The 24,574-nt window shown below is 36.0% G+C and overlaps 1 protein-coding gene and 1 long non-coding RNA gene across 7 annotated transcripts in view; one reads left to right on the forward strand and one right to left on the reverse strand.

Moving 5' to 3' along the window:
- The window catches only part of EXOC2 (exocyst complex component 2), a 282,492-nt gene that overhangs the window by 95,605 nt on the left and 162,313 nt on the right, over positions 1–24,574 (forward strand). For all 6 annotated transcript variants that reach the window (XM_058733209.1, XM_058733203.1, XM_058733204.1 and 3 more), the window contains 4 exons: positions 9,421–9,566; positions 9,701–9,782; positions 10,536–10,638; positions 16,287–16,405. In XM_058733209.1, the coding sequence (XP_058589192.1) occupies positions 9,421–9,566; positions 9,701–9,782; positions 10,536–10,638; positions 16,287–16,405 (450 nt within the window). The remainder of the gene's footprint in view (positions 1–9,420; positions 9,567–9,700; positions 9,783–10,535; positions 10,639–16,286; positions 16,406–24,574) is intronic.
- On the reverse strand, positions 18,328–22,635 carry LOC131513894 (uncharacterized). Its single transcript, XR_009262870.1, has 3 exons — positions 22,514–22,635; positions 19,723–19,801; positions 18,328–18,625 (listed from the first exon to the last, which is right to left on the reverse strand). It is a non-coding gene; the product is annotated as an uncharacterized LOC131513894 (long non-coding RNA).

Raw genomic sequence — 24,574 nt, forward strand, 5'->3', positions numbered from 1 at the left:
TTAGCCCATCCCCTCTCCCACAACTCCTCAGGTAACCCTCTGTTTGTTCTCCATATTTAAGAGTCTCTTATGTTTTGTTCCCCTCCGTTTTTATATTATTTTTGTTTCCCTTCTCTTATGTTCATCTGTTTTGTCTCTTAACGTCCTCATATGAGTGAAGTCATATATTTGTCTTTCTCTGACTGACTAATTTCGCATAGCATAATACCCTCCAGTTCCCTCCATGTAGTTGCAAATGGCAAGATTTCACTCTTTTTGATTGCCGAGTAATACTCCATTGTATATATATACACCACATCTTCTGTATCCACTCATCCATCAATGGACATTTGGGCTCTTTCCATACTTTGGCTATTGTTGATAGTGCTGCTATAAACATAGGGGTGCATGTGTCCCTTTGAAACAGCACACCTGTATCCCTTGGATAAATGCCTAGTAGTGCAATTGCTGGGTCATAGGGTAGTTCTATTTTTAGTTTTTTGAGGAACCTCCATACTGTTTTCCAGAGTGGCTGTACCAGCTTGCATTCCCACCAGCAGTGCAAAAGAGATCCTCTTTCTCCACAGCCTCGGCAACATCTGTTGTTGCCTGAGTTGTTACTGTTAGCCATTCTGACAGTTGTGAGGTGTATCTCATTGTGGTTTTGATTTGTATTACCCTGATGATGAGTGATGTTGAGCATTTTTTCATGTGTCGGTTGGCGATCTAGATGTCTTCTTTGGAGAAGTCTCATTTCATGTCTTTTGCCCATTTCTTCACTGGATGATTTGTTTTTTGGGTGTTGAGTTGGATAAGTTCTTTATAGATTTTGGATACTAACCCTTTATCTGATATGTCATTTTGCAAATACCTTCTCCTATTCTGTCAGTAGCCTTTTAGTTTTGCCGATTGTTTCCTTTGCTGTGCAGAAGCTTTTTATTTTGATGAGGTCCCAGTAGTTCATTTTGGCTTTTGTTTCCCTTGCCTCTGGAGACGTGTTCAGTAAGAAGTTGCTGCGGCCAAGGTCAAAGAGGTTTTTGCCTGCTTTAACCTCGAGGATTATGATGGTTTTCTGTCTTATATTTAGGTCTTTCATCCAGTTTGAGTTTATTTTTGTGTATGGTGTAAGAAAGTGGTCCAAGTTCATTCTTCTGCATGTCGCTGTCCAGTTTTCCCAGCACCACTTGCTGAAGAGACTGTCTTTATTCCATTGGATATTCTTTCCTGCTTTGTCAAAGATTAGTTGGTCATACGTTTTTGGGTCCATTTCTGGGTTCTCTATTCTGTTCCATTGATCGGAGTGTTCTTGTGCCATACCATACTGTCTTGATGATTACAGCTTTGTAGTATAGCTTGAGGTCTGGGATTATGATACCCCCTGGTTTGGTTTTCTTTTTCAAGATTGCTTTGGCTATTCGGGGTCTTTACTGGTTCCATACAAATTTTAGGATTGTTTATTGTAGCTCTGTGAAGAATGCTGGTGTTATTTTAAAGGGATTGAATTGAATATGTAGATTGCTTTGGGTAGTATTGACATTTTAACAATATTTGTTCTTCCTGTCCAGGAGCATGGAATCTTTTCTATTTTTTTTTGTGTGTGTGTCTTCTCCAGTTTCTTTCATAAGTTTTCTATAGTTTTCAGTGTATAGATTTTTCACCTCTTTTTTTTTTTTTTTTTTCAGATTTATTCCTGAGTATTTTATGGGTTTTGGTGCAGTTGTAAATGGGCTCAAACCTGATTTCTCTTTCTGTTGCTTCATTGTTGGTGACTAGGAATGCAGCCGATTTCTGTGCATTGATTTTATATCCTGCAACTTTGCTGAATTCATGAATCAATGCTAGCAGATTTTTGGTGGAATCTTTTGGGTTTCCCATAGAGAGTATCATGTCATCTGCGAAGAGTGAATGTTTGACCTCTTCCTGGCCGATTTGGATGCCTTTTATTTCTGTTTTGTCTGATTGCAGAGGCTAAGACTTCCAATACTATGTTGAGTAACAGTGGCAAGAGTGGACATCCCTGTCTTGTTCTTGACCTTAAGGGGAAAGCTCTCAGGTTTTCCCCATTGAGGATGGTATTAGCATTGGGTCGTTTATATAGGGCTTATGATCTCAAGGTATGGTCCCTCTATCCCTACTTTCTTGAGGGTTTTTATCAAGAAAGGATCCTGTATTTTGTCTAATGCTTTCTCTGCATCTATTGAGAGGATCATATGGTTCTTGTCCTATATTTTATTGATCTGATGAATCACGTTAATTGTTTTGCGGATATTGAACCAGCCCTACATCTCAGGTATAAATCCCACTTGGTCGTGGGGAATACGTTTTTTAAGGTATTGTTGGATCCGGTTGGCTAATATCCTGTTGAGGATTTTTGCATCCATGTTCATCAGGGAAATTGGTCTATAGTTCTCCTTTTTAGTGGGGTCTCTTTCTGGTTTTGGAATCAAGGTACTGCTGGCCTCATAGATAGAGTTTGGAAGTTTTCCTTCCATTTCTATTTTGGAACAGGTTCAAGAGAGTAGGTGTTTAAATGTTTGGTAGAATCCCCCTGGAAAGCCATCTGCCCTTGGACTCTTGTTTTTTTGGGAGATTTTGATTTTCAGTTTGATTTCTTTACGGGTTGTGGGTCTGTTCAAATTTTCTATTTTTTCCTGTTTCAGTTTGGTAGTATATATGTTTCTAAGAATTTGTCCATTTCCAGATTGCCCATTTTATTGGCATATAATTGCTCATGATATTCTCTTATTATTGTTTTTATTTGTGCTGTGTTGGTTTTGATGTCTACTCTTTCATTCTTTATTTTATTTACTGGGTCCTTTCCTTTTTCTTTTTGAACTGGCTACTGGTTTATCAATTTTGTTAATTCTTTCAGAGAAGCAGCTTCTTGTTTCATTGATCTGTTCCACTGTGGTTTTTTTTGGTTTAAACAGCATTATTTTCTCCTCTAATCTTTATTATTTCCTGTCTTCTGCTGGTTTTGGGTTTTATTTGATGTTCTTTTCCCAGCTCCTTAAGGCGTAAGGTTAGGTTGTGTATCTGAGATCATTTTTCCTTCTGTAGGAAGGCCTGGATTGCTATATACTTTCCTCCTGTGACCACCTTTGCTGCGTCCCAGAGGTTTTGGATTGTGGTGTTATCATTTTCATTGGCTTCTATATACTTTTTAATTTCCTCTTTAGCTTCTTGGTTGGCCCATTCATTCTTTAGTAGGATGTTCTTTAGTCTCCAAGTATTTGTTACCTTTCCAAATTTTTTGTGGTTGATTTCGAGTTTTTTAGTGTTATGGTCTGAAATTATGCACAGTATGATCTCAATTTTTTGTACTTCCTGAGGTCTGATTTGTGTTCCAGTATGTGGTCTATTCTGGAGAATGTTCCACGTGCACTGGAGAAGAATGTGTATTCTGCTGCTTTAGGATGAAATGTGCTGAATATATCTGTTAAGTCCATCTGGTCCAGTGTGTCATTCAAAGCCATTGTTTCCTTGTTGATTTTTTGATAAGATGATCTGTACATTGCTGTGAGTGGGGTGTTGATGTCTCCTACTATTATGGTATTACTATCAATGAGTTTCTTTATGTTTGTGGTTAATTGATGTATATATTTGGGTGCAGCACATTGGGGGTATAAATGTTTACAATTATTAGGTCTTCTTGGTGGATAGACCCCTTAGTTATGATATAATGCCCTTCTTCATCTCTTGATACAGTCTTTATTGTAAAGTCTAGATTGTCTGATATAAGTATGGCTACTCCAGTTTTCTTTTATTGACCATTAGCATGATAGATGGTTCTCCATCCCCTTACTTTCAATGTGAAGGTGTCTTTAGGTCTAAAGTGGGTCTCTTGTAAACAACATATCGATGGATCTTGTTTTCTTATCAATTTTGTTACCCTATGTGTTTTGATTGGAGCATTGAGTCCATTGGCGTTTAGAGTGAGTACTAAAAGATATGTATTTATTGCCATTATGATGCTTGTAGAGTTGGAGTTTCTGGTGGTATTCTCTGGTCCTTTCTAATCCTTGTTGCTTTTGGTGTTTATTTATTTATTTATTTTTGTATTTGTTTATTAAGTTTTTCATCTTTTCTCCCCTAAGAAAGTCCCCCTTAAAATTTCTTGCAGGACTGGTTTAGTGGTCACAAACTCATTTAATTTTTGTTTGTCTGGGAAACTTTTTATCTCTCCTTCTGTTTTGAATGACAGACTTACTGGATAAAGAATTCTTGGCTGCATATTTTTCTGATTGAGCACATTGAATATATGCTGCCACTCCTTTCTGGCCTGCCAAGTTTCTGTGGATGGGTCTGCTGCAAACCTGATCTGTTTCCCTTATAGTTTAAGGACTTTTTGTCCCTTGCTGCTTTGATGATTCTCTCCTTGCCTCAGTATTTTGTGAATTTGACTATGATATGCCTTGTTGATGATTGGTTTTTGTTGAATGTAATGGGAGTCCTGTGTGCTTCCCGGATTTTGATGTTTGTGTCTCTCCCTAGGTTAGGGATGTTTTTCGCTATGACTTGTTCACATAATCCTTCTACCCGTTTCTCTCTCTTCCTTTTCTGGGACCCCTATGATTCTGATGTCCCTCTCACGATTGCTCTAGTTCTTAAATTGTGCTCTTTTGCCTTAATCTCCCTCTTGTTTTCTGCTTCATTATTCTCCACGGGTTTGTCCTCTATATTGTGATTCTCTGTTCTGCCTCATCCATCCTTGCTGCTGCAGCATCCATTTGAGATTGCAGCTCCGTTATAGCATTTTTTATTTCATCCTGACTAGCTTTTAAATTCTTTTATCTTTGCAGAAAGGGATTCTAATCTGTTTTTGACTCCAGCCAATATTCTTATTATTGTGATTCTAAATTCTGGTTCAGACATATTACTTTTATCTGTGTTGGTTAAGTCCCTGGCTGTCATTTCTTCCTGCTCTTTCTTTTGGAGTGAATTCCTTCGTTTCATCATTTTAAAGGGAGAAAAGGAATTAATGAGGTAGAATAAATTAAAATTAAAATAAAATAAAAAATTAAAAACAAACAAACACACACACACTCACACAAATCAAATAAATGATGCTAGATCCTAGGTGTGTTTTGGTCTGGGTGTTGAAAGTGGCTTGATAGACTAGAGAAAAGGGGGGGGAAAAAGAAATCATTTGAGAATTTGAAAAAATGAATACACTGATGTAGACTAAAATGAAATGATGGAAGTAAACTAGAATTTGAAAAAATTTACACAAAAGTAAAAAATATAGTAAAAAACAATAAAGAAAAATATTTTTAATAAAAATTGAAAGTAAAAATGAATTTTCTTCTTTTTCTGTATTCATGAAAAAGAAAAGAAACGAAAAAAAGAAAAAGGAAGGGAAGTAAGGAATGAAGGAAGGAATGAACGAAAGAAAGAAAGGAAGAAACAAAGGAAGAAAATTGAATAGTTGGACCAGCTAACAGACTGAAATATGACTTAAATTACTTCGTTTTCCCCTAGAAGTCAAACTCTGAAGCGTTTTATAGTCCGTAAGCTAAGCAGGTGGTGAGACTTGTGTTCTTGAAGAGTGAGGTTGGCCCAGTTGGTCAGGGCTTAGTGTAATGGCTCCATTCTCCTCTAGATGGCAGTGCTAGCATACTGGGGTGGATTGTTGTGGTGCTTGTAGGTGCGTATGCGCATGCACAGGAGCGGTGAAAATGGTGTCACCCAGCTACCCAGTCTCTAGTATTGGAACTCTGTTCTCCACAATCAGCAATTGTGCACCCGTCCTTTGTCTTCAGCTTCCATCCACTACCACTTCCACACTGTCCATGACCAAGCCCCAGGCACCACCTGCCTCCCCAGTTTTGTCTCAGATGGGGCTGCCTTCCCCGGCCCCCCACTTCTAAGGGAATGTGGCATTGACCTGCACTGCCTGTCTGCAGAGGGTCTCATCGAGCAATGGCCAGGTGCTGGCTGCACCCTGGAACGCTTGTGACACCATGCTGTTGCCAATGCCTAGACACTGTGGCCATGTGCCAGTCCACCCCAGAAAAAGTTTGTGAGAGAGTGTAACAGCAGCGCCTCAGGGATTATGGAAAATCACAACACACATATGGCACCAGGCTTTACCAGCAACGACCTTGTTTCAGTACTAGTGAATGTGGCCGTTCTCTGGGGTCTCCTGGGCCCAGGTGGCCTCACAGCCTCCACCAAATGTCCTTCCAGCAGTGGAACTGCTTCTCCCCATGTGGCCCAAGAACCTCCTGGACCCCACTCTGTTCCTGGGGATTTGCTCTTTCCACCAGAGCACCACTAGGTATCGAGCTGCAGAGTTTTAGACTCCGTGCTCCCCCTGTTTGCCGTTTTAATGGAATTTAAACCCTCTCATTTCTCCTTTCTCCTTTCTCCCTTTTTAGTTCAGTCCCTGTGGCTGTCTCCAATTTTCCACTTTCTCTCCAGCTGCTTTTGGAGAGGGGTTATTTTCCCATATTCCGTCCCCCCCATCTCCATCCTCTCTCCATGGCTTCTCTCTCCCCAAGTTCCCCTCTCCACACCCCATTCCTGCTGAATTCTATGGTTCAGGTTGTGCAGATTGTTGTGTTAATCTTCAGATCAGTTTTCTAGGTGTGCAGGGTGGTTTAATGTTAGTTTGGCTGTATTTCATGGTCGCGAGACACACAAAAAACTCCCATGCTGTTCTGCCATCTTGGCTCCTCTCCATGTTGATTTGATATACATATACATGTATCTTGCAACATGATTACCACCTTAGCATTAGCTAACACCTCTGTCACGTCACATAATTCCATTTCTTTTTTGTGATGAGAACATTTGAAATTTAATCTAAGCAGTTTTCAAGTATATGATATATAATTTTAACTATATTCATAATACTGTGCATTAGTTCCTTAGAATGTGTTCATCTTCTTACTGGAAATTTGTACCATTTATCAACATCTCCCTCTTCCCCCCCACCCTCCAGCCTCTGGTAACCACTATTTCTGTCTTCGTGTCTATGACTTGAGTTTTTGTTTTGTTTTGTTTTGTTTTTTAAGATTCCATATGTGAGTGATACCATGTAGTATTTGTCTGTCTCTATCTGACTTATTTCACTTAAGGATGATACCCTAAAGGTCCATCCATGTTCTCCTATCTTACAATGAGGAATATTTTACTGCTATTGTCAACATGGCTATGATAGTGGCAGCCACAGTGCCATTACAACAGGCTTGCTCTTGGTGCTTGGGGTGCATCTGTAACTGAGACGAACATAGTCACAGTCCAGTGAGTTGGAGTTAAGACACCCCTTGTGGGGAGAAATGACCAACTTTCAGGTCTAGAGTTGCCCAGGGCTGGTATTTGTAAGATCAGGGTTCGTTCTGCAAACTATAAGACCTAAGTCATGTTTTTCACTACAATATAGCTCATTTAGTTTTGTTTTGTGGGTACATACTGGATGTTAAAACCCCTGCTTGCTGTCTTAAAATTGGGTGTTCTCGGTGTGAGAAGGTGGAGTGAAGATGTGGATGGATTGGTATGTGGGGGAAATTGTTCTTGGGAGACTTGACGGATGTCTAACTGATGGTTTATCTGCAGTGCCACTTCATGTGTGAACAGCACCGCTGAGTTTAGTGGTTTCGTTTTTCTTGTTAGTAGCCCTAGAGAATGAAGACATTAAAATACATTTTGTGAGCTTTTGGTGATTTTATCTGCTCAAAGAAATCTTAGTTTCACTGCTTTCATTTTTTATTACTGATAGAATCATTCAGTTATCAAAGAGTTATGAACTCCCCAAATTTTATTGTGTATGCAGTAAAATTCACAATACAAAAACAGTTTATGGATAGAAGTTATTTTTTAATTAAAATTATGATTTCGCTATGCACATATTAAAATTCTCCATATCTACCTTTCTGTACAAATCGTTATTTTACAGTCTAATTTCTGCCTATTAAATTTTCACTATAAAAGATATAATGATAAGTGAATTTTTTACTTGTACTTGTTTTCATACTTTTTAGAGGAGTTAAAATTATTAGTTGGTATTTTTTTGTTACCTTTAAAATACAATGACTAAAACCTAATTTTGAGCTTTTATAGCTTTGTCCCAAATTCTTTTATTGTACACACACAAAAAAAAGTGCTTGGGAATTTAGTATCCACAGCCTACCGATTAGTAATCGGCCTTTTAAAACTATTCGGTCACATTGATGTATCTTTTCATTTATGAAGCCTCAGATCACAAAGTTTATATTTTTAAATAACAAATACTTAATAATAATTGTCTTTGAAGAAAAATGTTTTAACCTTTAATCAGATTTCAAATATTCATTTAGCCACCATTATGTGGTTTGATGGGAACAAGGGAATATATTTTTTTCTCATGTTACAGAAATTTAGCATTCTGCATTAAAAGCATGTGGGGAAAATGGCTATCTTGACAAAGTTTTTATATAAGGTCTTTAAAATTTCAACAGAATTTCAACATTATTTAGATAAAACAATTATGTTACAAAGACAACTTTTAACGTGATCAGGCCACCCACAGTGTGGGCTAAAGAATATGGCATGCAAGCCACCCAGTGAGACTGAGGTCATTTTTTCATCTTTGCTTAAAGTATAGTCAGTAGACCAGATAATGTAGAAACTTTTTATGAGCAGCGATCAAATAGCCAAAAACAGTTAGTCTTTTTCTCCCCTTTCTTTGTGGTTAATTAAAAATAATTCACAAGTTGAAAAAGTTAAACTATTTTTGTACATAGTAAATTTTGCTTTAGATAAGCAACTCTGTCATTATAGTGATTTGTATAGTTTGAAGACATATATATATATATATATATATATATATATATATATATATTATACACATAATGTCCAGTTTGTGTATAATTTGAATTAGCTGATTTAAGAAGCAAGTATTCATTAATGATATGTTATAATTTGTCATTTAAATTGCTTATGTAATTTTTGTGCCTGTTGCATGAACAGAAGATAATTTTACCAAGAAATAGGATTAGTTCTAAAATACTTCTTTTGAACAACTTTCCTGAAAGATATTTTTCTTGTTTTATTACCATATAATGCAGATATTAAATCCAGAGAATTTATCTAGTATAGTACCTAGTATCTAGTATGCCCATGCATGTGTGTGTGTGTGTGTATATGTGTGTTTTAACCTATTATCTGAACTAATGAAATAATCTAAGGACCCATAATTGCTATAAAACTTGGAAGAGTAGCTAAAATAAATGTAGGTTCACATCAGCAATTTTATTTGGGCCTGGTAAATATAGTTATTTTTAATATACAAAAGGACTTTGTAGGCAAAGTGGAAATGTATTTTAACAAACCATAAAAGATCTCCAATATAGCTAACTTTAAAAAAAGTCTGTTGAGTTTTAATGTAAAGCTATAATAGTAGCCTAACATGCCTAACATTTTGTTTTGTCTAAGCTTCTTTTGGTCTTTCTAAAATAGGAGCAAGTAATACTGCGGACACATTATTTCAAGAAGTATTAGGTCGAAAGGACAAGGCAGATTCCACTAGAAATGCACTCAATGTGCTTCAGCGATTTAAGTTTCTCTTCAACCTTCCTCTAAATATTGAAAGGAATATCCAAAAGGTAGAGTACATATTTATGTACCCATGGTTATGATGTCATAAATTTTAAAGAGTTATTGAGATAGTTTTTTATCATAACCAAATGTGTTCATGATACTTTACTGACAGTCTCCAAAATGTTTCTTTATTTTAAAGGGTGATTATGATGTGGTTATTAATGATTATGAAAAGGCCAAGTCACTCTTTGGGAAAACGGAGGTGCAGGTTTTCAAGAAATGTAAGATTTGTTTATTACTTTTAGATCTTCTACTTTACTTTTACAGGAAGAATGTAGAATGCATTCTGCAGAGAAAGTTATTTGAATTTTAATTTTTGTTATATGGTGCTCTTTTTAAAATGTAAAACAGTTGCTTCAAAAATAAAATGGCTTTTCTTACCAAGATGTAGCAAAGATGAACAACCGCAGCTATAGGATAAGTTAGTCTTGTACATTCTGTGCTGCTTGTTAATCATAATGCTATTAAAAAAATATTTTTTACTGGAAAGAATCAATTACAGATACTTTATAGAGATGGAAACTTAGTTTTAATCTTCTCTTTTCGGAAAAAAGATTATGTTTATGAATTCTAACCTTAAAGTGAACTAACACAATTTTTGAAATTATCTCTAATACAAGAGTTATAAAAAGTAAGAAAAGCCTAAAATGTCCTATGGTAATGCCTTATCAACTAGGAGAAATATCATAGGGCTTTATTAAATTTCTAAATGAAATCCATAAGGACTCAGAAAACTTAATTTCATTTTTTATTGTGGTAAATTTACATGCAATGAAATGTACAAACCTTACTTACATATTACAGGTCAGTGAGTTTGACAAAATGCTCACACCTATGTAACCCACACCCAGCAAGTTTCCTTGTGCCTCTTTTTAGTCAACCCCTATCCCCCAAGGCAATCACTGTTCTACTTGCCATAATTTGATTTTAAGTCTCCATTTTCTAATCTTATATGTTCTTTCCTTTTTAAATAGATTATGCTGAAGTAGAAACACGGATTGAAACTTTAAGAGAATTACTTCTGGATAAATTGCTTGAGACACCATCAACTCTACATGACCAAAAACGTTACATAAGGTAAACCTTTTGCAAGAATTTTGACAAATCACATGTACCTTATAGTACTAGATACATCATTTGGGGGAAATTAGGAGACTGATGAAATGGTGAAAGGGAAGATAAATAGAAATTTAGTGGTATCCAGTATAGGACACCAAAATTCTTTTGTATACTAACAAATTTGGGAGTATTCAGGGCAAGAAAATTCTGCTTGTTTGGGGAAAGGGAAAGTGGCCTCACTGTTTAGTCATTTCTTCCTCCTGCTCAATAAGGATTTACGTAACCTAGCCGGACAGTGTGGGTGTTGCACTCTGTGGGCACCCAGAGATCACAGGCAGGGGGCTTCTTGTCTGGTTTAGAGCACAACACTGTCACATTCTGGGTGGGAAATTCTTCATGCCACAAGAGTGGGCTGTGGCTCAGTGGTATAGAAAATTCTGAAAGGTTTTAGTATTGAGAAGAAAAAATAAATAAATTTTAAAAATTGCAGGAATATGAAAAGTGATGGATACCACAGGGTATGATGAGAAGAAGGCCTTAGAAGGAAGCATTATAGCAGGGTGGTAACTGGCTGTTCCCTTTCGGTGGCTTACTTGCATTCTCTTTTCAGTTTCTTGATCTGAGATGACATGATAACACAATCTACATCTTAGGGTAGTTATAAAGATAATCAAAGAATGCATTTAAGGATTTAATACAGCACCTGGCACATAAGCAGTCAATATATTACATACATATGTAATGTTTATACCAGGATTTGGAGATAAAGCATATAAATTACAAACTTTTTATATCTATGATTTAAAAGTATTAACTTTTTTTTTTTGAATGTGGCCTTTATTCTCAGAATAAGCTACTTTCCAAACTTAATGCCCTCTCTCTTTAATTAGTGAAGTTTATGGAGTATTCAGTACTTATAAAATAATAGATTGACTATATATATTTATGCATTTGGCTGTTGTTACCATATGACCATTGAAAATGATTTCCAGGTATGAAAAGAAGGTCTGGCCTGAAAGCTGCTGTGTTTGCAGTGGTGGTGGGGACAATGATCCACACTTGAGACTTGCATTCTTGGTGATTCAGTAGAATAGTAGCAACATGAGCCTTTGTCATTATCAGCACATTTGTGTTACTAAAGAAGAAAGGGAGAGGAGGCTTTAGCAGGGGAGTAGAGAATACTAACATTGATTACTGCCACTACCTGGAGTCTGTAGTACCCCTGGGCATCATGCTAGATGCACTATGTACATAAATTCTAATCCTGATAGTTACCTTGTGGAGGCATTTGTCTGATACCCGTTGTATATAGATCAGGAAATTGAACCTCAGACTTCATTCTTGCTCAGTGCACACGGCTAGCAGTAGGATTCCTCTGTTTGTCTGCTTTCAAAGCTTATCTTTGCTTTTCTCTAAGCTGTCTTCATATAGGAAAGAATGTATTTGGGGGATTTTTCTGGCTTGTAGAATAATGGAAATCTAAAGCTAGAAATAAACTATATATATGTTAGTTCTCCATCTGCTTTTTTTTTTTTTTTTTTTCCTTTACATGTAAAGAAAAGCTCCAGGAAGGTTAATCCTCTTGTCCAGGGATATACAGCTGGTTAGTGTCTTGTTGTCTGTGTTCCACCATGCTACTTAATTTTGCTTTGTATTTATATTTATGCTATTAAATTTGCCAATAGTAATATGTTAAACCTTATTGAATGTACAGTGTCTTTATATAGTGAATTCCCATTTATCTACATAATGTGTAGTTCTTGTAACTAGTTAATCTATTGAATATTATTTTAAAGATGGTAGGTGTTAAAAAAGATTTTTTTTTAAATGGCCTGTTTAGGTGCTTTTTTTCCTGTCATTTAAAAGGGGAAAAGAATAAGAATGTTAACAAAAATATCAAGTAGTTTACTTATTTTGTAATAATTATTTTTGATGCTTTGAGAAGACACTGAACAATTAATCCTCCCCTTTTTAAATTAAGTTTTTAGTTATTAATAAATAGGAAAAATAACATCACAACCAGGTCAAGTATCTATTGGACTTTGGAATCTATGATGATAGGTACTGTGAACATCAAGAGGGGATGGAGAGGGCTTTATCATCAGCAAAGCATGTCTTTATTAGTTCTCTTACATATTCGGAAGTTTTGCTTGGTGTGATTAAAAATCAGATTACTTTTGTATTTCATTTTTGTTCACTATTTTGTATAATTAAAAACTTTTGATTATTTTCACTCTTCTTATTTTGTCTTGATTCTAGTAGCTTTAGTGAGAAGCAAAGTTATGTCATATGTACTTCTTTCCATATGAATGTGGTCTTATTCCTGGTAATTGTTAAAAATCATGTTAGAATATGGCTAAAAATTTTAATTCTTTAATTTTAAAATACTGAGGCTGTGCTCATAATTAGCATTCTTTACCCCTCTAAAAAAGCTGTTGTGTTCTTTGATACACAGTTTTAGAAGAAATAGTAGTTAACATGTGGCATGTTTTAAACAACGATCTTTGAAATGAAATACAGTTGAGTGTTAAAACAGTGTGGGGGTTGGAGCACCAACCGTCTGCCCAGTCGAAAATCCATGTATAACTTGACTCCCCTGAAACTTAACTACTTACACCCTAATGTTGACCGGAAGCCTTATCAGTGACGTGAATAGCCGATTAACACATTTTGCGTGTTATATACTCTATTCTTACAATAAAATAAGCCAAAGAAAATGTTATTGAGAGAATCATAAGGAAGATAAAATACATTTATGGTACAGTACTTAAAAGATCTTTGTATAAGTGGACCTACACAGTTCAAACTTGTGTTTTCAAAGGTTAGTTGTACTTATTGTTTACTACTAAAAGAAAAGAAGAAATTTATTCGATTAAGTCATGTAAGCAAGGAAAAGCCTACCACAGATTATACTTTTGAACTGCAACACTGTAGAATTTATGAGAGAACACATTTATCTTTATATCACATTTAATGTAATACCCACTAATAAGATACTGTAAAGGATTATTAGTAAATTTTGCAAGGACCTAGGCAACATACTAAAGGAACTTATAATTTTAAAAGTTATTAAGCAAAAGAGCATATTGATTTCTCTTGCTGTATTGAGCTCTTGTAATGGACCCTTTGTATTCCTATTCAGTAGTTTAAAAATTAAAAGGAAGCAGCTTTCCTAAAAGAGTATTCCTATATTTTACCACTGACACTAAATCTGAGGATGTTATATGAGTGAAAGTGTTAGGAAAAAGTATTGTAGAAGTATTCGGAGGCAAAACAAACCTACCTAAGGAGAATGCTAAGACAAATTATCCCCAACAAGAAAGAATAAAATTATGTTTTTTGAAAAGAAATGACATAGTGTACTATTTGTCATTTTATATTACAGATGAACAAAGAGGAGAAAGCTTTGTGTGAGTGGAAGAACCAGATTATGTTGAAATATTTATGCCGGACCAAATGTATTTTGTTAGATTGTAGTTTTATTTTTGGGTGCTGTTAATTGATTTGTGCCTTTCTCAACACAGACATAGCCTATTTGCAGTCTGTAAATAGACGGTCAAGGAGAGGGAAAAGGGCCAGCTCTTCGGCTTACTTTGAAGCAGTGCTGTACAGTGTGAGCTACATTGTTTAAAGGGCCCTTTTGCAGGATGATCCTAGGCTCTGCTCAGAGCCCAGGCTATCTGCATTAGCTTGTGAGGGTCAGGGTGGGTAGTTCCTCAATGTGATTGATGTCAGATGTCTCAACATTTTATTTATTGCTTATTCCAAAATGTTTCTCTTCTAATTAGCTGCTAATTGAGATATCGGTGAGTTAGGAAATATCTAGTACTAGAGGAACGTGGAAGAGAAGCATCTGGTGTATCCCTCAGTGATTAGGATAGAGTCACAGCTTGTAACCATTAATTAAAATTTATCATTGAACAAAATTCTTTAACCTCAAGACAATAGTTAGCTTATGGTTTAAAAATAATTTCAAGACAATAAATTCAGCTTTTGGAGTTGCTTTAATTGGATTTAACTTACTGCAGTAGTCCCCACCTTGTCTGCAGTTTCAGTTGCATGATTTCAGTTACCTGCAGTCAACTGTGATCTGGAAGCATCATCCTTCTGAAGTGTAGTCAGAAGGCCAGTAGTAGCTCAGTGCTACATCTCAGTGCCTACATCATTCCTCACACTTCATTTCCTCTTGTAGGCATTTTGTCATTTCACATCACAAGAAGGGTGAGTATAGTAAGATATTTTGAGAGAGAGCGACACTGCATTCACATAACTTTTATTATAGTATACTGTTATAATTGTCCTATTTTTATCAGTTATTGTTGTTAATCTTTTACTGTGCCCAGTTTATAAGTTAAACTTTGTCACATATATGACAAAACATACTATACATACAGGGTTCAGTACTGTCTGTGGTTTCAAGCATCCTCCTCAGGGTCTTGGATCATATTCCCCCTTTGGATAAGGGGTGACTACTGGATGTTTATATATTTTGTGATAGCCGAGGGCCAAATCTGGAATTTGTCAGAAATTTTTCAAATGAAATGCATTTCAATTGTCATTCTGCGTTTGGATGTTTTATTGTACAAAGAAGATGTTAAATATTTGAAACTATTTAGAAACTAAGAAAAATGCCCATCTATACTACATTTTGTAGAGAAGTGTTTTCTCAAACAGTCATGAAAGTAGAGTTCAGACTTTGGAGGTTAAGTGTCACCAAATCTCTTCATGTAATAAAATAGCCTCTTAGGATGTATAGAAAATGGTGTCACACTGCCATCTAGAGGCCATATTTCAGAACAGAAAGGAATAAAAAAGCAATTGAAATCAAAAGAATATTCACTAGGTGTCCTCTGCTGGCTCCCACTTGTGTTTCTATATAATGGTTGAGAACTAAGTATGGAAACACTCTGTGAACTAAATATAAATATAAATTTAAGTTCTAAGGTTTTAGGATTATTGCAAGCTGTAAATTTGTCTTCTCGGTTGTTTTTGTATAAAGTCCTAATTTTTAAAAAATACAGTTTTATTGTTTATTTTTGCATGAAAAGAAATTTGAATATATTTCATTTAGAATGAACTATTAAAAGAGTTCCTGGGTGGCTCAGTTGGTTAAGCGTCCAAGGCTCAGGTCATGATTTTTGGCTCATGGTTCGTGAGTTTGAACCCCACTCGGGCTCTGTGCTGATGGTGCAGAGCCTGCTCGGGATTCTCTCTCTGCTCCTCTCTCTCTCACTCTCTCTCTCTCAATAAACAAACAAACAAACTTAAAAATTTTGAAGACTAATGTTAACAGGTGCTTTTACCATTTGATAAAATTTTAGGTTTTTGTTTTTTTTTTTTTTTTTTAGCGTTTATTTTTGAGAGCGAGCATGAACTGGGTAGGGTCGGAGAGAGAGAGAGAAAGAGAGAGGGAGACAGAGAATCCAAAGACAACTCCACTCTGTCAGTAGAACCAGATGTGGCATGTGAACTCAAAAACTGTGAGATCATGACCTGAGCCAAAGTCAGATGCTTAACCGACTGAGCCACCTGGGCCCCCTTTATAAATTTTCAGGTTTTCTTAAAAAAAGTAATGATTTAAAAGAAAAATGCTAGCTTTCCTTTTATCCTTATTTATGGCTGTACAGAGGAAGCCTACTTGGTTAAACTTGGCCTTGTTTTTTCAGGTACCTGTCTGACATTCATGCACCAGGTGACCCTGCTTGGCAATGTATTGGTGCCCAACACAGATGGATCCTTCAGCTCATGCACAGCTGCAAAGAGGGCTATATACAAGATTTGAAAGGCAAGCCTGCTTCTCTTCTAGTGCCTTATGCCATTCCTTATTGTCATGCCATTCCTTATTGTCAGTTTAATATTTGGAAATGCTTAATGATTAAGGGAATGATTAATTTTCTTGATATTTGTGCCTGGTTTTTGTTTTGTTTTGGTTTGGTTTTGGTTTTGCTCCTGGTTTAGCATTATACCTGAGTGATTAACAAAACGGGAGGGAAGGGAGAAAATTCTTGATTATGCCTATATTTATGGTTGGCACCCAGTATTGATAAAGGTTTGGTTTCGGGAATAAACTTTTATGGGAAGCAACATGTTATTGTAGAAATATTAGTCTTTAATAAATGGTAGGAGTCCACTCACTATTCATCAAATATACGTTGAACCCCGCTATGTGCCAAGTACTATGCCAAGTACAGATGGTGTTAAACTAACAAAAGATGAAATTATTGACAAGTAATATAAAGAAAAATCATAATATTTTGCGGGAGGAGAACGGAGGAGAATACGTTAGATGGCCATTTTTTTCTGAGAAAAAGAAACATTTACAAAGGCCCTGGGGTAAATTTTAAAGGAAGAAGTCACAGCTGCATTCACATTCGGGTTTATCAACTTTTATTTGTATAATTCTATCATTCCACAGATATTGGATATATTCAGTTCCTGCTGTGTGTTGGCCACTATTGGGTGCTAAGGATATAACGGTCAGTGTGGCAGACAGGTCTGGCTCACATGAGACTTATAAAATAGCAGGGGGATATGGACAGGGAAAATAGAAAGGACTAGTAGAATACAGTGTTACTTTCTAAGCCTGGGAAGTTCCTAGTGCCGTGGTAGTAGCACTTAAGAACAGCATTCAAGGGGCGCCTGGGTGGCTCAGTTGGTTAAGTGTCCAACTTCAGCTCAGGTCACGATCTTGCAGTCCGCGAGTTCGAGCCCCGCGTCGGGCTCTGGGCTGATGGCTCAGAGCCTGGAGCTTGCTTCCGATTCTGTGTCTCCCTCTGTCTCTGCCCCTCCCCCGTTCATGCTGTGTCTCTCTCTGTCTCAAAAATAAATAAACGTTAAAAAAAAAAAAAAAACAGCATTCAAATCAGAGTTTTGAGGTCACAGTGACATTCCAAAATCTGAAGGAAATAACACTTGTTTTGAGATCGGAATGATATATGTATGGGCCAGTTGAAATAGAGGAGGAGAAGAGGAAAGACCACTCCAGGAAGAGAAAATAGAATGTGCACAGGACTTCAAGCAAGAGAAGGCCAGTAAATTCTCTGTGGCTGGAGCTTAGTGCACAATCAAAATGGCAAGAGTAGGGGCCAGAGTTAGGAGGTGCCAAGGCTTATATGGACTTTGTTAGCCACTTCAAGGGGTTTGGACTTGATCTAGAGGACATTGGGCTGACAGTTACAGGTCTGAAGTCTGAAGCAGGGGAAAGACCCACTGAGACTTAGTATTTGAAAGACTCCTTTGGCTTCCATGTAGTGAATGGATGAGAGGGAGCAAGACTGAACAGCAAAGCTCGTTACGAGGCTGCTACATTGATTCAGGCATCTTGCCTCACATGGACGTGGTGGATATGGAGAAAGAGATACAAGAGCTGTTCAGAAACTGGAAGTGATAAGACTTGGTGATTGAAGAATGAGGAAGAAGAAGGGGTCAAAGGTGACTCCCAGATATCTGATTTCAACAACTAGTTAGGACAATGGCACCGTTGAGTTAGGGAGCATAGAAGAAAAAACTTATTTTTTTTTCTTGTGTTTGGGAAGATTGATTTGGAGTTGTCTGACATACAAGGGAAGATATCCAATAGGTAGTTTGGATTTACAGAACAAGAGATTTGGATGTGATCTGTGTGTAGGTGGCCCCTGGGAGTTGATGCATTCACCCAAGAAGAGGAAAAAAGGAGAAAATTTCAGGCAGAAATCTGGGACACAATATTTACAGGGCTGATAGAAGAGACAAAGAGGGAGTGGTCTGCTGGGGTAGGAGGAAAGCAGGGCGTTTAATGTCATGACATCACAGAGGAGTGATCAGCAAGTTGTTTTAAGATGAAGAATAAGATGAAAAGATGTCTTTTAGATTTAGCACTGAGGCTATTGTTGGTGACCTCGGTAAATGTAGTTTCAGTGGCATGAGATGCCAAATAGATTATATAAATGTAAAAATAAATGAGACATAGTGATACTTACATGGCAAGGTTTCCAGGAGGAATAAGTGAAGTAACATAAAAACAGTCCTGGAACAGAAGGAAGTATAATGGAGAGGTCACAATTATTTGTTTATAGCATCATTTTGTCATGAATTACTTGGCTTGGTTTTGAGTACTTCCCAGCTGTAATTTTGTTCTATTCTAGGTATTAGGAAAACCCAGATATCTCTTTATTGATGCCACATGAAAATTCCTATTAATGTCATTAATTACTTTAAAGTTTTAGCAGGTAAAAATGACCTCAAATTATATACACAGTCTGTATGTAGTCTTTAGGGATATTTAAAAGGCCTTACACATTTGTTTATTGGGTGTACTTTATTAGCCAGGACTTTCAACATTGACTTCCCATCAGAATTTCCTGGATCTTTTTAAAGACTGTCAATTCCTGACCTCTACTTTATTCCTACTGATTATTTTAGAATCTCTAAGTCTGGGCATCAGTATATTTTTTTAATGCTCTCAGATGATTCAGGAATAGCCTGGATTGAATCTGTGCACTACGTGCTGTGCTAGGGACTGGAAATACAGTGGTGAGCAAGGCGACATGGTCTCTGACCTCTTAGAGCTTGTAGCCTAGTGGGAGAGATATATATTTTTAAAAGCCACATATATAATTGTGAAAAACATCATAAAGTAGGGAGTATAAAATTCTACTTCAGTCTATTGAGGGGGAGGTCCAAGGAAGTTTCTAAAGGAGATGATATTTCCATTGAGTCTAAATGATAAATATCAGTTATCCAGATAAAGAAGTGTAGAGTAGCCCAGATTCCTAGGAAGGCTCAATATTGTCACCCTATTCCCCAATCCACTAAATGGTTAATAAGTAACAGTGATTAACATATATCTAGATTCAAAGAGGATATGTGGTCTAACTAAGGATTTTCCTACTTAGACATCTGATTGTGTAATTTGGTTATGAAAATATTTGAATTTTTGGGATATGTGTAATTTATAAAGACAACATGTAGACTATTTGAAATTGGAAATGTACCATGAAATTTCACTTATCTGAACACCTGATAACACATATTGTTATGTCCATACCTGAAATATCTTATAACCAGTATTCCATTGCTAAAGGTCTGAATCTTTCTTTAAGATAAATGGAGACACACTTTTACCTGATGGATTCCTTCCCTGTCATCTTGATGTTATGTATCGCCATATGTATTTATCTAGAACTGGTTAAAATCAGTATGTCTGAAAAAAAATGATGATAGCTTATGTGTAACTGGAGCCGTACCTTTTAAATTCACTGACCAAAGTTATTGCAGATCACTTGTACTCATGAAATAATGAAAAGAATGTACGTTAAATAGATCCATTTGTTAGTGATGAGCTCTACCTAAATTTATTTACATAAGTTGGTCTTTTTGATTAGGAAGTAAAAACATAAGAATTTATAAGTTACTCCACAGATTTTATAACCATACAAGGTAAATTTCCTAAATATATTATTAGTCACATATTTATAGGTTATATTTTAATTTTTGTCTTTCAAAAGAACATGCTTAACTGCACTCTTTTTTTCTTTTTAATTTTTTAAAAATTTATTTATTTTTGAGAGAAAGAGCATGAGCCAGGGAGGGGCAGAGAGGGAGACAGACTCTGAAGCAGGTTCCAGGCTCTGAGCTGTCAGCACGGAGCCTGATGCAGGACTCAAACCCATGAATGACAAGATCATGACCTGAGTCGAAGTCGGTTGCTTAACTGACTGAGCCACCCAGGTGCCCCTTAACTGCCCTCTTTTATTGTCAGCAAATACGACTGATAAAAACAACATAGATAATCCTAACATGGAAGAGCCTTTTACTTGGAAAATTGATGTGTTCCTTGAGCTCATATCAGGATGAGTTTTTATGATTTTATTTGCAGAATTCCAAACATCTTAAAAGCAGAAAGTGTGATAAAATAACCTCCAGTGTACCTAACCTAGTTTCAGCAGTTATCAATTCATAGCCAGTCTTACTGTATCTGTACTCTTACCTGTTTTTTACCTCCCCTCACCCTGAATTATTTTTGAAGCAGGTCATATTCATTCATAATAATTTCAGTATGTAAGTTTCTGAGATAAAAATTCCTTTTAAAAACTGTAACCAAAACACCATTATCATTACTTAAAAGTTATTAATAACTTCTTTTTTATTTTTTTTTTTATTTATTTATTTTTTTTTTTATTTTTATTTTTTATTTTTGGGACAGAGAGAGACAGAGCATGAACGGGGGAGGGGCAGAGAGAGAGGGAGACACAGAATCGGAAACAGGCTCCAGGCTCCGAGCCATCAGCCCAGAGCCTGACGCGGGGCTCGAACTCACGGACCGCGAGATCGTGACCTGGCTGAAGTCGGACGCTTAACCGACTGCGCCACCCAGGCGCCCCTAATAACTTCTTAATATCAAATATTTAGTCTTCAAAATTCAGAATCAGTTTGATGTATCTAAGTACACTGATACCCTACGCTTTTAACTTACACTCAATGCAAAGGCAAAGGACATGAAATGTGGCATAGATATAGACTGAACATGTGTTTCCTAAAATGGAAAAACTAGCCATTAGTAAAATATGGCCCACAGGCCCATTTCTGTTCTGGTTGCTCTTATTAATGCATGTATATGTCATTGGACACATGTTAGCTCTTATATACACATAATACACTACTACATTCACACAGATGTAATCATATATAGTATAGGTGTATGTATGTGTGGATGTGTTTATATAAAATATATGTCTTAATTAGAAGTGTGCTGGGAATAAGCTGTTTGTTCATGATGTACTCTCAGTTGATATTTGAGTGTCTAAATGTATAAGTGTAAGGTAATATGGGGGAGGTCTCCTAAATATCATTTGGATTTTTTATTGGCTATCTTCTCATTGTTATGTCATTTTAGAAATGTAAAAAACCTGGGATAGTGTCTAGTTCAATTGATGACTTTATGTCTATTGTGCATGTGAAGGCAGTATCTCAGAGAGTGACAACCCAGCTTCCCCTTGTCCTGAATAGGGGTGGAAGTAGTGAGCGGTTCAGATTTCTCCCCATTCCACCAGACTCTACTCCTTCTGGACCAGTGAGGTAGGACAGCAGGTTCTCTGTATTCTATTGTAGGAGCAAATATTTCATCAAACAGGATTTCTGAACATGATGATCATGATGATGACAGTGCCTATATTTCATCTGGCACTTCATTATGAAGTTTCATTGCTTTTATTCAGGTATTCCCAGCATACTGTTTTCAAAATGAAACCTTATTGCATTCTAAATCTAAAGAATGAATGCAATGAAGTTCCTCTATTATAATATCTGTACTTTGACTTTTAATACTGGATAAGATAAATGGTTGTAATTGTTTAAACCCCTAGGCAAAGAACAGTAGTCAAGAACGGAGACAGTCCTGTGAAATAAAATACAATTTTAAATAGATAGACTATACGTATTTCAGACAGGAAAAGGTTTCTTAATGTCTTTTTAAGTTGGTCTTTATGCATTAATTTAAGAAATCTAACATTTTTTTTTCAAGTCTTAAAGCCTTTACATAGTGGTTTAAGGGAAAAAAATGTTAATTATATTTAGTCTTGTGGTCTTCAGAGAAAATTTCATAAGCAAAGATGGTGATAGATTTTCAGAGACAGCAATCCTATATTAAAAAAGCCACCTTTTTCCAAGAAGGATTCTTTTGTATAGCAGAGCTATTCTTTTGTTAGCAGAGCTAGGTCATAATATTGATATTCTTAGGGACACTGCATTAGACCTTTCTCTGAATTCTTATTTTTATAATAATAACAACATAGGTTGGACTTAGTGGATGGTGTCTTCCAGATTATAAACACACAGAACAAGAGATTACCATTGTACCTTAAACATGCTTTGACATTTGTCCCCAAATATTCTTCATTGCGTTTCTATGACCTACCTCTATAGCGCAAATGTGACTTTTGGCTTTTCTAAGGGGAGACACAAGGGAAAAAACATAGGGAATAGGCATAAAGATTAATATTTTTAAAACTCATCCTAGCTTAAATACTAAAGGAAGAGTTTGATTGTTCCCCCCCCCCCGCCAGCCTAAACTGTTTAACCATTTTGCTACTGTTCCCCTACATTCACAGCAGCTTTATGTCCTGAATTGTTGTACAGAAAACTTTTACCACCTTATAAGAAGTGTCATTCCTCTCTTAAAATTCCTGTGAAACAGGTCCAAAATTAGACTAAGTTTTCAGGTTTCCTGTCAGGAAAAGCCTTTGGTTAGCCCCCTACTGACATTCTCAAACAGGATTTTTAAAGGTAGCCTTCAAAGGTGTTTTTTTCTTTGTTCTGAAAATGAATTTAACTCTTAAAATATACGTCGGCGATATCTAATAACTCAAGGGGAAAGGTATCAGCCTACTCATAGAGTAATTATTCCCTTCTTTCAGGTATGTATTTAATTAGGACTTCCCCCAAAGGATGTATTTGAGTATGGGCATAATCAGGGGCATTTAGAATAGGAGCAATAGCTTAAGTAAGCAGCAGATTCTTTAAAATAGTCACACAACAGAAGAAAATACATTTATATGTGGCTCAGGTTCTCTTTGAAAACTTGAGATGATATGTCATACTTGAAAGGTTTATTCTGAATCATCACGGTGTGTATCTATTATGGAAGAAAAAATATTAAGAATAGAGGCTGTGCTAAATATCTACTCTCAATTTTTTCAAACACTGAGCAGATTATTGATTACTTGCTGAAATAAAAATATTTATGTTTATCTGATGATCTAAAGATATAAAAGGCTGTATTTTCCAGCTTATGAAATAACATGCATAGGGGCACCTGGGTAGTTCAGTTGGTTGAGCATCCCACTTTGGCTCAGGTTATGATCTTGCAGTTCACGAGTTCGGGCCCTGTGTCAGTCTCTGTGCTGACAGCTCAGAGCCTGGAGCCTGTTTCAGATTCTGTGTCTCCCTGTCTCTCTGCCCCTCCCCCACTTGCACTCTGTCTCTCAAAAATAAATGTTAAAATTTTTTTTAATAAAAGAATTTAAAAAATAACATGCATAAAATATTTTTTAAAACTTATGTTCAATTTTCTGAATTTACAGAGTATAACTAAACTACTTTTCTTGATATTTAAAAAGTGCACCTATCTGTACATAAATTATGTGTACATAATTATGTGTACAATTATGTGTACATAATTTATACGTGTGTATATGTGTGTGTATGTATACATACATATATATATGTATGTATATGTGTGTATGTATACATATACATACACACTTTTAATTAGTGGAGTTAATAAATATAATTCTGGTATTTTTATAATGTAGGGTTAGGTAAATTTCCTGTACTCTTGATTAAATTGCAACCTCTATAGGGAATAGGCAGCAGATTAATCATATTTTCTGTAGAACTACAAAAATATTTCCATAGTTAAAAGACAGTAAAAATGTGTCTTTTTATTATTATACATGCATTTAATGTTATATATTTAACAATATATATTATATACATAACAATATATAGTAATATTGTTATACATATATTAAATATTTTAATAAAATTATAATTTTTTTAAGTTGTTACAATGAGGTTGTACCTAAGGATGGTTCTTTATGAAATTTATTTTCTGGAGATTTAAAAAATAATTTCTTTCCTGAATTTTGATCATAACAGTATGAATCTAGAAAAATAGAAGTTTATTTAAAAAGAAAAAAAGGAAAGGCACAACAGCAGCTACAGATAGAAGATTTTGATTTGATCTACCTGCTCTTCCTAAATCCCTTCTGATGTAGATTATACAACCCCAGCTTTATCTGTACCCTTGTTTGTTGTTGTTGTTGTTGTTGTTGTTGTTGGGACTAGAGGATTTTTTTAATTGGCTCTAGAAGATTAAATGCTTCTAATGGGATTTTAGTCATTTGCTTTGAGATTTATAAGCTACAAGGGATATATAGAATAAGGCAGATTCAAGAGGGAGAAGTAGAGGTACCAG

This window comes from Neofelis nebulosa, chromosome 6, assembly GCF_028018385.1.
Source record: "Neofelis nebulosa isolate mNeoNeb1 chromosome 6, mNeoNeb1.pri, whole genome shotgun sequence".
Lineage (NCBI taxonomy): Eukaryota > Metazoa > Chordata > Mammalia > Carnivora > Felidae > Neofelis > Neofelis nebulosa.